The sequence below is a fragment of the Nicotiana tomentosiformis genome, chromosome 5 (assembly GCF_000390325.3).
Source record: "Nicotiana tomentosiformis chromosome 5, ASM39032v3, whole genome shotgun sequence".
Taxonomy (NCBI): domain Eukaryota; kingdom Viridiplantae; phylum Streptophyta; class Magnoliopsida; order Solanales; family Solanaceae; genus Nicotiana; species Nicotiana tomentosiformis.
In genome coordinates, this window is record NC_090816.1 from 132110097 (window position 1) to 132121642 (window position 11546).

The following is an 11546-nucleotide window of genomic DNA, read 5'->3' on the forward strand; positions in this document are numbered from 1 at the left end:
TTCAAATAATTTCCTATCCTTAAACTCTTCGTCTTACAATAATTTCAAATTAGTTTAGGAAAATAATACTAGTGTATGTTCATGTGACTTGACCAATCAATTTTGAATAAATGTGTTATTGATTGTGTACACGTACGCGTGATATGATTCTTTATGCCAAACAAAAATGAGTACACGTACGCGTGACTTATTTCAAGATAATTTTCATAAATCTAATCAAGCAATAAAAGCGGACATAGGTAAAATATGAGAACCAATAAAACACATGTTATCAAAAAATAATATAAGCCAAATGTAGTCAATAAAGCGACCGTGCTAGAATCACGGGATTCGGGGAATGCCTTACACCTTCTCCCCGGTCAATAGAATTCCTTACCTGAACTTTATTTTTACAGACCAATAATAATATAGTCAAACCTTCCTTTGACTAGGGATTCAACTAAAAGGTAACTTGGAACACCCAAAAAATCGATTCCAAGTGGCGACTCTGTAAATAAAATAATCCCTACTCAAATTTGTCATTTTAATTGAAAAAATTCTTTAATCCATAATAATCCATAATACATATCTTTTGGGGGAGTAAAAAAGAGGTGTGACAGCTCTAGTGACTCTGCTGAGGATAAGAACCCAGAACTTCTGGTTCAGGGTTCAGAATTCGAGCTTATAATGTGATTTATACTTGGCTTTCTTGATTGTTGATATTATTGTGTTTGTGGGCCTAATGTGCTAATTGTCGATCATTTACCGCTTTGATATTATTTGAACTATATAAACTGCCTTCTTATGCCTCCCTTTTGAGTCTTCTGAATTTATGGTGCACACATGTGTGTGGCCCACTTTTCTGTTAGAGGTCGTGCCAAATTGAACAAGACTCGATGAGTAACTAGGCTGGGTAGACTTTCGTGCTCCCGGTACGTTGCCCCCACCTTGGCTCGAGCTGTCCGCTTGGGTAAGCCAGGTCTAAAACACTCCGCCCAGGATTTTAAACCTACAATAACATATCCTCATGCCGGATCCCTAGTCGGAGCGTTTGTTTGCATCATGTGCATTTGCCTTTGGGGACTCAACATAAAGGTTGGGTCCGTCTAGGACAGGTGTACCTGAAAATTACAAGACTATCCCGATGCATCTTATGTGCTACATGTACATTATGTTTGATTCGGTTTGTTCATGTTGACCGACTTCTAAAAAATAAAAATAAGAATTGAGAGAAAACCAGAAGGAAGAAAATAGGAGAGAAAATTTACCTTTTAAAAAAAAAGAAAAACTCGATATTTGAAAATCCAAAAACCTTGTCAAAAGTTTACCTCAAAACAATTATTACAAAATAAGATTGAAGTTTTCCAAAAAAACAAAAAGAAGAGAATGTGTCATACCATTCCTGAAATATTTACGAACTATGCGGGTCTGATTCTCACTGGATGTGAGATACGTAGGCAACCTTCATAGGGTTCGGCCCTATTTTTGCAAAAATAACCAAAAGAAAGAAATGTGTCTAGTATTTTCTTTTGTTTTGTCCAAATAAGCCGACCCAACTTCGGTTAATCCCGAGCCGTTTCTGTCAGAATAGCCTTAGAACATCTTCAAATTTGTCGAAGGGCTGTACTAGGAAGAACGGTCGTATCTGTCAATTGGCATCACTTTTACCATAATGTCCTTCTCTTGGTCCTAAAGTTTTCCTTAGAAGTATGAAGGGGCATAGTTGCAGAAATAGTCACCCTCTCTTTGACTTTTTTTTATAATTAGGTTATTTACAAAAGATTATTTTACAAAAAGAGTGCATTGGTTTTGTATTTTGAACTAGCGTCAACCCTTACCTTAACCACCCACAGGCACAAAATGAGCATTGTTCAGAACGTACATTTGAAGGTTGTAGATGAAGCTCCACTTCAGCTTCAGATGTGGTGGTATGACTTGGGGAAAGATGGCCAGAAATGGGTCACCAAGCACCTAGGAGCCCTCACAGATATTATGAAAGTTAAATCACATGACGATTTGATTGAGGCACTAGTGACTTTTTGGGACCCCGTTCACAATGTCTTCCACTTCTCCGATTTTGATCTTACTCCCACTTTAGAAGAGATAGCTGGATATTCCAGGTTTGGCAGGGATTTGAGAAACCAGAAGCTCATATTCCCGAGGGCTCTCTCTGTGCACCGATTCTTCGATCTTCTGAAGATTAGTAAGCAAATCAGAAAGACCAACGTAGTCAAAGGGTGTTGTTCTTTCTACTTCATGTACTTCAGGTTCGGGCAGCCAAATGGGTTTGAAATGCATGAAAAAGGACTTAACAATAAGTAGAAAAAGGACACATGGCAGGTTCACCATCGCTTCGCCTTCATGGTGGCGTTTCTGGGAATTATGGTCTTCCCAAATGAGGAGCGGACAATTAATACTCGCACAGCCAGGGTTGTACAAGTACTCACTACCAAAGAACATCACACTCTTGCCTCGATCATTCTATCAGACATTTATCGGGCATTGACTTTGTGTAAGTCTGGGGCAAAATTCTTCGAAGGGTGCAATATTTTGTTGCAAATGTGGTTGATTAAGCATCTCCGACATCACCCCAACTCCATGAGCTATGGTCCGAGCACGGAAAATTTTATTGAGAGCTACAAAGAAAGAGTAAAAGATTATAACTCTCCATAAGGGATGGAAGCCTGAATATCCCACCTAAGATCTATAAACGCAAGTCAAATTGAGTGGACTTTGGGATGGCTCCCGGTAAGAGAGGTGATACACATGTCGGCCTTAAAAAGTTATTTGCTGGTGTTGGGTTTGAGAAGTGTCCATCCGTATGTACCACAGAGAATTCTAAGATAGCTAGGAAGGTACCAGATAGTGCCCGAGGATGAAGATTTGAGCGTGCAAGTGATTGAGCTACACCTTGAAGCCCCACTCCCCGAGGCTTTAATCCAGCAAATTTGGAATGGTTATCGCTATTTGAAAGATGATACCCAGGTACCAGATACTACAAGAGGTAAGGTAGATCCGGGTTATGCTAGGTGGTTTGAGAAAAGATCCTGCGTAAATGATGAGCCAGATCTCAAGCCCAAAAGGCCCGCAAAAAGGCCGTATGTTCAAGCCTTTAATGATAAGATCCACGAACGGTTAACTTGGGGTGAAAAGGAAAAAGGATACCAAGAAACTATCCATGATTTGGAAGAAAATCTGATGAACCTCCATTTTGAGAAAGACTTGCAAGCACAAGAAGATGAAGGGGAAAAGAAGAGTCTGATCCTAAAAAATGAAGCCCTTCGTGTCCAACTTCAATAGATGAAGAAAGCCTCCAAGGTACCGGTCAGACGTTGGAAAGACCAGAAAACCATTGCCAATTTGATGGGAAAGGTGCAAGATTATGATGCCATCTTGGCAAAAACTGAAAAGGCATTGGACAAAGCCAAGGAAAAAATTGTACAGTTAAATGAGGAGGCCAAATCCAGAAAGGATCGTCAAGCAACAGAATTTGAAGAAGAGAGGGCTCAGTTCAAGAGAGAGGGGGTCCATTGGGTACGTTTGGAAGCTCATCTTCAGGCACAATTGAAAGAAATGAGAAGGTACAATAGAGACTACCAACATGCAAGTTTTGATAGGGAGAGGGCTCATACGACACTCGAGCATGATAGACTTTGGGCTCACTTGGAGTCATCTTTAGATCGCGAGGGACACATAAAAGAGATAGCTACCACTCGCCAACAACAGTTACAAGATCGAGACCAAAACTTTCAGTACTTCAGAGAGAAAGTCCATGATTTGGCTGTTTATATTGCTCAAAGCTATGTGAACTACCAAGGGATGGATTATGAGAAGTTTTTGGATCATGCACCTACCTTTGCCCGTCATCTTGCAGCAGAGTTAGAGATGATGTACTGTATATTGGGGGGGTCAGCCAGGGCAAGTGCCACCATGAGCAAATGTTCCAGTGGTTGAAAGAAAAGATTGTGGAGTTTGAAACATAGTCGTAGTTGTTAAGACTTTTCAAACCCAACAATATTTTAGTTTGAGTCATCATTGATTTTTTTTTTAATCATTGTATTTTATTCCTGTTAGAGTCTGTTAAGTTATTTTTTATGTAATGTCCTTTCTGTCATTGTATTTGAATTGATTTGAAAAAAATAAAAAAAAATAAAAAAATCAAGACTATTACTGTTTTCCCTGAACTATGTAATGATCTGATTTATGCTGACATGATACGTAGGTAACCCTCAAAAGGTTCGATCAAAATATTTTTCAACGATTCTAAGATGAGGGATAAAAATGAGGCGCGAGTAAAAAACAAATTCGGAGAGAAGAAAATAAGAGTGTCAATAAGAAGCAACCTGGTAAGCCAGAATGAAACATGAAGCCTTCCGAAAACATGTTAGAAATGGTGATGATGTTAGGAGCATGTCATATTACGTGTGATTCATATCAATAAAATGTCTAACCCTAACACGTTTGTTGTCTCTTATTAAAGTAAGCTTAAGGTGGTTGGTTTGTGGTGAAACTGGCATCACATCATTACTTCACCAGATCAAAGGAAGCGATAGTAATGGATAACAGTGATGAAATCGAGTTGGTCAGTGACAATCCCCAGGGTCAGTCAGTTGAGCAAGAGTCGGAGGAAATAAGAAAATTGAGACAACAACTGTCTGATGTATATCAAGCTTGGGTTTCCGGTCAGCCTCTACCCCATGGTCCCTCAGAGGGTACTTCCACCGTACCCCAGTCTACTCAATTACCGCTCCATGTTGCCCCTGGTACCTCTAATGTGCGACCTCCAGTCGCACCGGTCGGGAACACTCCTCTAGTCGCGTCTGGCGCACCGGCATACACAATCCCGCCTCCACATCCTGTGACGAGGCCAATCAACGAGCCACCATCTCATGCTTATGATGGCCAATACTACTCTCCAAACATGGCTTTCGGGGTCTCGGCTCCATATAATCAGACTCCTCAGTACGAGTCACCAATGGAAAATGAAAAGCCTGCCAAGACGGTTGAGTCGGATGAGATGGCCAGGAAAATGAAAAGTCTTGAACAGAACATAAAGAACATACAAGGACTAGTTGGTCACAAAAGTGTTTTGTTCAACGATTTATGCATGTTCCATTACATCCATTTGCCACCAGGGTTCAAGACCCCAAAATTCGAGAAGTATGATGGACATGGCGACCCTATCGCCCACTTGAAAAGGTACTGCAACCAGCTGAGGGGTGCAGGTGGAAAAGAAGAATTGTTGATTGCTTATTTTGGGGAAAGTCTTGTGGGAGTAGCCTCCGAATGGTTCATTGACCAAGATATCTCTCACTGGCATGTCTGGGATGACATGGCCCAAGCCTTCGTCAAACAATTCCAATACAACATTGATATTACACCAGATCGCAATTCCCTATCCATTATGAAGAAAAAGCTGACTGAAAGCTTTAGGGAATATGCCATAAAGTGGAGGGAGCAAGCGTCTAGGGTTAAGTCACCCATGTATAACCACGAGTTGATCGCTGTTTTTCTGGAGGCTCAAGAGCCTGATTACTTTCAGAACATGATGTCCGCGATGGGTAGACCTTTTGCAGAAGCAATTAAGATAGGGGAGATGGTCGAAAATGGCCTCAAGACTAGCAGAATTATAAGTCAAGCTGCACTCAAAGACACCACCCAAGCTATCCAAAAATGGGTCGGGAAGTTTGGCAAATAGAAAGAAAAGAGATGAAGGGTCCATGATGACTTCAGGATCCAGGGAAGTTCAAAGAGGGGCATCGCACCCTTATATGAAAATTCAGCATGGGCAATCCAGCTACCCTCAACATTACTATCCCCCGCCAATTCCTCAGTACTCTTTGGGGCCGCCACAGTGTACAGTGTTTAATGCTCAATCCTATGCTCGGCCTCCCAATCAACACGTACGGGAACCAACTCCAAGATTCCCCCGACCTCAGCAGCAAATTTTCGGGCACCCTACAATACTCGTCCTAGGCAGGATTATGGTCGAGAGCAGAGGCCGGTGAAAAAATTTACTCCATTGGCTGAATCATACTCTAGTCTATTCCAGAAGTTGAAGTTGATAGGCATGATTGGACCCATCATTCCCCACTATATGCATCCCAATTCACATGGATTTCAAGCAAATTCTAGATATGAATATCATTCAGGTGCTTGGGGGCATAGCACCGATGACTGTTGGACCCTAAAAAGAGCCATAGAAAGACTCATTGCTGAAAAATTGATTGTAGTCACGAATGGCGAGGACCCTCCTAATGTGACCAATAACCCGTTGCCAGTACAAAATGATGTTCATTTTGTGGGAATGATTGGCCGAGATCAAGAATACAAGCCGGTTGGTCAAGCAGAAATGACAGCGGGAACGATTCAAGAGAGAACCAAACTAGAAGTAAGTCCAAGACAAGATGTGTCGTTGATTGTGAAAGGTGCCCCGAGCTTAGAAAAGGCAACTTTATTTGTTCCCAATGTCTCAAGGTTGGAAGTTCACTCCAATGTTCCAAGTCCAAGATTGTATGTCCTTGGAGGCCACCACATCACAAGGCAAAATCAGGGTGGTACGAGCGGTATAACAGAGCTGGTCATAATCAAGCCTGTCATACAACCCGTGTGACAAACACAAAAACCATTCCCTGGAACTATAACAAAATTGTGGTGACCTACAAAGGCAAGGAACTCATAGAAGAAGTGGGGGAAACTGGAGGTTTGACTCGATCAGGGAGGTGTTACTCTCCAGAAAAGTTGAGGAAGGTCAAATGCCAATAAAGAAACCAGTCACTGAAGAAGAGACGGAAGAGTTTTTGAAAAATATGAAAGTTCAGGATTAATTAATCATTGACCAGTTGAGAAAGACTCCTGCTCAAATCTCTCTGTTATCTCTGCTCATACACTCAGAAGAGCATGCCCGTATACTAATCAAGATCTTGAACGAGGCACATATCTCAGAGAAGACCATCGTGAATCAGTTAGAGAAGGTGGCCAACAGATTTTTCGAGGTGAACAGAATCTCCTTTACTGATGATGAACTTCTAGAAGAGGGATCCGGGCACAATAGGGCTTTGCACCTGATTGTCAAATGTGAGGGGCATTATGTAAAGCGAGTCATGGTTGATGGAGGCTCGAGTGTAGATGTATGCCCTCTCTCTACCTTGCAAAGCATGAAGATCAATACAAATAAAATCCGACCCAGCAATATTCGCATCTGGGCTTTTGATGGCTCAGCGAGAGATACCATTAGGGAGATCAACCTCACCATGACAATTGGGCCGGTCGATTTTGAAATCAACTTTCTTCTTGGAAGACCATGGATCCATACGACTCGAGCTGTGCCATCCACCTTGTATCAGATGCTCAAGTTCGAACATGACATGCAAGAGATTATTGTTCACAGAGAAGACGAATTATCCATTTATAAAGATCCGTTAATTCCGTGTATTGAGGCCAAGGAAGGGTGCGAGTCCATTGTCTATCAGGCTTTCAAAGTGGTTGTTTTGGACCACGTTGAGGAAGAAAAACCCATTCTGCATCCTCGTATTTCTGCCACATCTGTAATGGTGGCTGCACTTATGCGGAGACAAGGTTATGAGCCAGGAAAAGGCATGGGGGCATCATTGCAAGGAATTTTGGAACCCATCTCTCCCTTTAGCAACAAGGGTACTTTTGGCTTAGATTTCATGCCAACACAAGCAGATGAAGATAAAGCTAAGCACCGCAAAAAGCATGGTTGGGTCTTGCATCAGCCCATCCCTCACATTTTGTACACTTTTGTCAAGCCACGACTCCAAGAGGGTCAAAATTTCTCGGCGCAGGCAAACATTGATGAAATTTTCCATGGCCTCAGCCAGATGATTTCTGAAGTGAATATGATCCAGGCTAGTGAAGGCACTAGCCGTGTCGATGTGCAACTAATTGGCCCAGACACCATGCTCAACAACTGGGAAGCAACTCCCCTCCCCACAAGGAAAGATTCTTGGTAGTTTGCTTTTGCAGCTTCTTTTTATATTTTGGGTTACTTTCAGGGTTGTAATCCAAACATCTCAGTATGATTAATTTTTTATGTTAACCCTTCTATCCTTTCAAATTTAATAAAATGCAGTTCAATTTTGTATTGTATTTTTTCCTTTTCCTAAATCTTGTCGTTTTGTTTCCATTTCAGTTTTGTTAATGCCAACTTTAATAACATGACATGCATGCGAAATTCACGCCCAGATCTTAAAAAGCTGTCTAATTTCGAAATAATGCATCAAGAGGTCGAATATAATGAAAATGAGGATGTTGAGGAAATAAAAAGAGAGTTGGAACAATTTGAAAACAAGCCTAGACCCAACCTCAATAAAACTGAGCCAATTAATATCGGATGTCATAAAGAAGTCAGAGAAACAAAGATAAGCATTCACGCTGAACAAGAAACTAGAGATGCCTTGATTTAAATTTTATTTGAATACAGAGATGTGTTTGCTTGGTCTTATGATGATATGCCGGGTTTAAGTGCCGATTTAGTGGTTCATAAGCTTCCCACGTATCCTGATTTTCCACTAGTCCAACAGAAGCAACAAAAATTTAAAACAGACATGAGTGATAAAGAGGAAATAATGAAGCAACTGAGCGCCAATGTAGTTAGAGCCACACGATACACCACCTGGGTGGCAAATGTTGTGCATGTGCCAAAGAAGGATGGAAAAACCGAGTTTGTTTTGACTACAGAGACCTGAACAAAGCAAGTCCAAAGGATAATTTTCCTTTACCAAACATCCACATACTTGTAGATAACTGCGCTAAGCACGACATACAATCTTTTGTGGATTGCTATGCCGGATACCACCAAATTTTAATGGATGAGGATGATGCAGAAAAGACTGTTTTCACCACTCCATGGGGTACCTATTGTTACAGAGTCATGTCATTCGGTTTAAAGAATGTGGGGGGCAACTTACATGAGGGCCATGACCACAATTTTTCATGACATGATGCACAAAGAGATTGAAGTATATGTCGACGATGTCATCATAAAATCAAAGACACAGGTTGATCACATGCACGATTTGAAAAAGTTTTTCGAACGGCTTCGAAGGTATGACCTTAAGCTCAATCCACCCAAGTGTGCATTTGGGGTGCCATCTGGGAAATTCCTCGGTTTTATAGTCAGCCGGAGAGGCATCGAATTGGATCCATCTAAGATAAAGTCCATTCGAGATCTGCCACCCTCGAAGAACAAAACTGAAGTCATGAGTTTGCTCGGGAGATTAAACTACATCAGTAGGTTCATTGCTCAGCTCACAAACACATGTGAGCCCATCTTTAAGTTGCTGAAAAAGGATGCTGCTATCAAGTGGACGGATGATTGCCAAAAAGCTTTTGACAGGATCAAAGATTATCTGTCAAAACCCCATGTACTGGTCCCACCAGAACCTGGTAAGCCTTTGTTTTTATATCTATAAGTGATGGATAATTCCTTTGGATACGTTCTGGGGCAACATTATGAGACAGGCAAAAAGGAGCAGGCAATTTATTATTTAAGCAAGAAGTTCACCAATTATGAGGTTAAGTATACCCTTTTAGAAAGAACATGTTGTGCCTTGACTTGGGTCGCTCAGAATCTGAGGCATTATCTCCTGGCCTACACTACATACCTCATATCCATAATGGATCCTTTGAAGTACATCTTTCAAAAGCCAATGCCTACTAGAAAGCTTGCAAAATGGCAGATTCTGCTCACAGAGTTTGACATTGTCTATGTCACTCGCACCGCAATGAAAGCACAGACTTTGGCATATCATTTGGCAGAGAATTCAGTTGATGATGATTACAAGCCACTAAGCACATACTTCCCAAACAAAGAGGTTAACTCAATAGAGGAAGTAGTTTTGGATGACATCCGTGTATGGAAAATGTATTTTGATGGGGCTGTCAATATCAAAGGAGTTGGGATCGGGGCAATGCTTATCTCACCTATTGGAAAACATTACCTACAACAACTTGACTTCATTTCTTCTGTACCAATAATACGACGGAATACGAGGCTTGTATAATGGGTCTCAAAATGGCCCTCGATTTGGATGTGAATGAACTATTGGTTATGAGAGATTCCGACTTGCTTATCCGGCAAGCCCAAGGTGAATGGGAGACTCAAGACATTAAACTTATTCCATACAGACAATGTGTACAAGACATGAGCAAGAGATTCGAATCCATATAATTTAGGTACATTCCCAGGTTTCACAATGAGCTTGCCAATGCCTTGGCTACCTTAGCCTCAATGCTCCCTTATCCAGGCAATACATATATTGATCCATTGCAAATCTAAATTCAGAATCAACACGGCTACTACAATACTATTAAGACAGAACCAGATGGTGAACATTGGTATCATGACATAAAATGATTCTTGAAAACAAGGGAATACCCAGAGCATGCCAAGGGAGATCAAAAAAGAACTATAAGGCAGCTCGCCGGCAGTTTCTTCCTGAATAGGGAAATTTTGTACAAAAGGACCTCAAATTTGAACTTACTGAGATGCATAGATGCCACAGAAGCTGAGCGGATCATGAGTGAAGTACATTCGAGGGTATGCATACCTCACATGAATGGATATGTTTTGGCGAAGGAGATTCTGTGGGCAGGGTATTATTGTCTTACTATGGAGCGAGTTTGCTTTAGTTTCGTTCGCAAGTGTCACCAATGCCAGATTCATGGCGACTTGATTCACTCGCCTCCTTTGGAGTTGCATCCCATGTCCTTTCTTTGGGGAATGGATGTTATTGGGCCAATCGAGCCAAAGGTTTCAAATTGGAATAGATTCATTCTTGTTGCCATTGATTACTTCACCAAGTGGGTGGAGGCAGTTACTTTCAAGGCAGCCACCAAGAAAGCAATGGTAGATTTTATTCATTCCAACATCATCTATCGCTTTGGTATCCCAAAGACCATTATCACTGACAATGTAGGCAATCTAAATAGTTATCTGATGAAGGAGGTATGCGAGCAATTTAAAATTGTGCATCACCATTCTACCCCCTACCGACCTAAAGCTAATGGAGTCGTTGAAGCAGCTAACAAGAATATCAAGAAGATCCTTAGGAAGATGATCCAAGGGTCCGGGCAATGGCATGAAAAGTTGCCTTTTGCTCTTTTGGGATACCACATGACTGCTCGCACATCTGTGGGTGCAACTCTTTATATGTTGGTTTATGGAACTGAAGCTGTAATACCGGCTGAAGTTGAAATTCCCTCTCTCCGAATCATTGTGGAATCAGAGATTGAAGACACCAAGTGGGTCAAACCCAGATTAGAATAGCTAATGATGATTGATGAAAAATGGCTAACAGTAGTGTGTTTTGGCCAGTTATACCAGCAAAGAATAGCACACGCTTATAATAAGAAAGTGCGCCTGAGGCACTTTGAGGTAGGCCAGCTCGATTTAAAACGCATCATTCCGCACCAGGTAGAAGCTAAAGGAAAGTTCTCCCCGAACTGGCAAGGACCCTACATCATCAAGAAAGTGTTACCAAAAGGGGCTTTGCACTTGGTAAATGAAGAAGGACTGGTACCAGACATGACTATTAACGCAG

At 41.5% G+C, this 11546-nt stretch overlaps 1 protein-coding gene across 1 annotated transcript; it reads left to right on the forward strand.

Moving 5' to 3' along the window:
- Positions 1-9419: 9419 nt before the first annotated feature.
- On the forward strand, positions 9420-11272 carry LOC138893166 (uncharacterized). Its single transcript, XM_070176941.1, has 2 exons — positions 9420-9971; positions 10664-11272. The coding sequence occupies exons 1-2, from the start codon at positions 9420-9422 to the stop codon at positions 11270-11272; spliced, it is 1161 nt and encodes a 386-aa protein (XP_070033042.1).
- Positions 11273-11546: the final 274 nt, after the last annotated feature.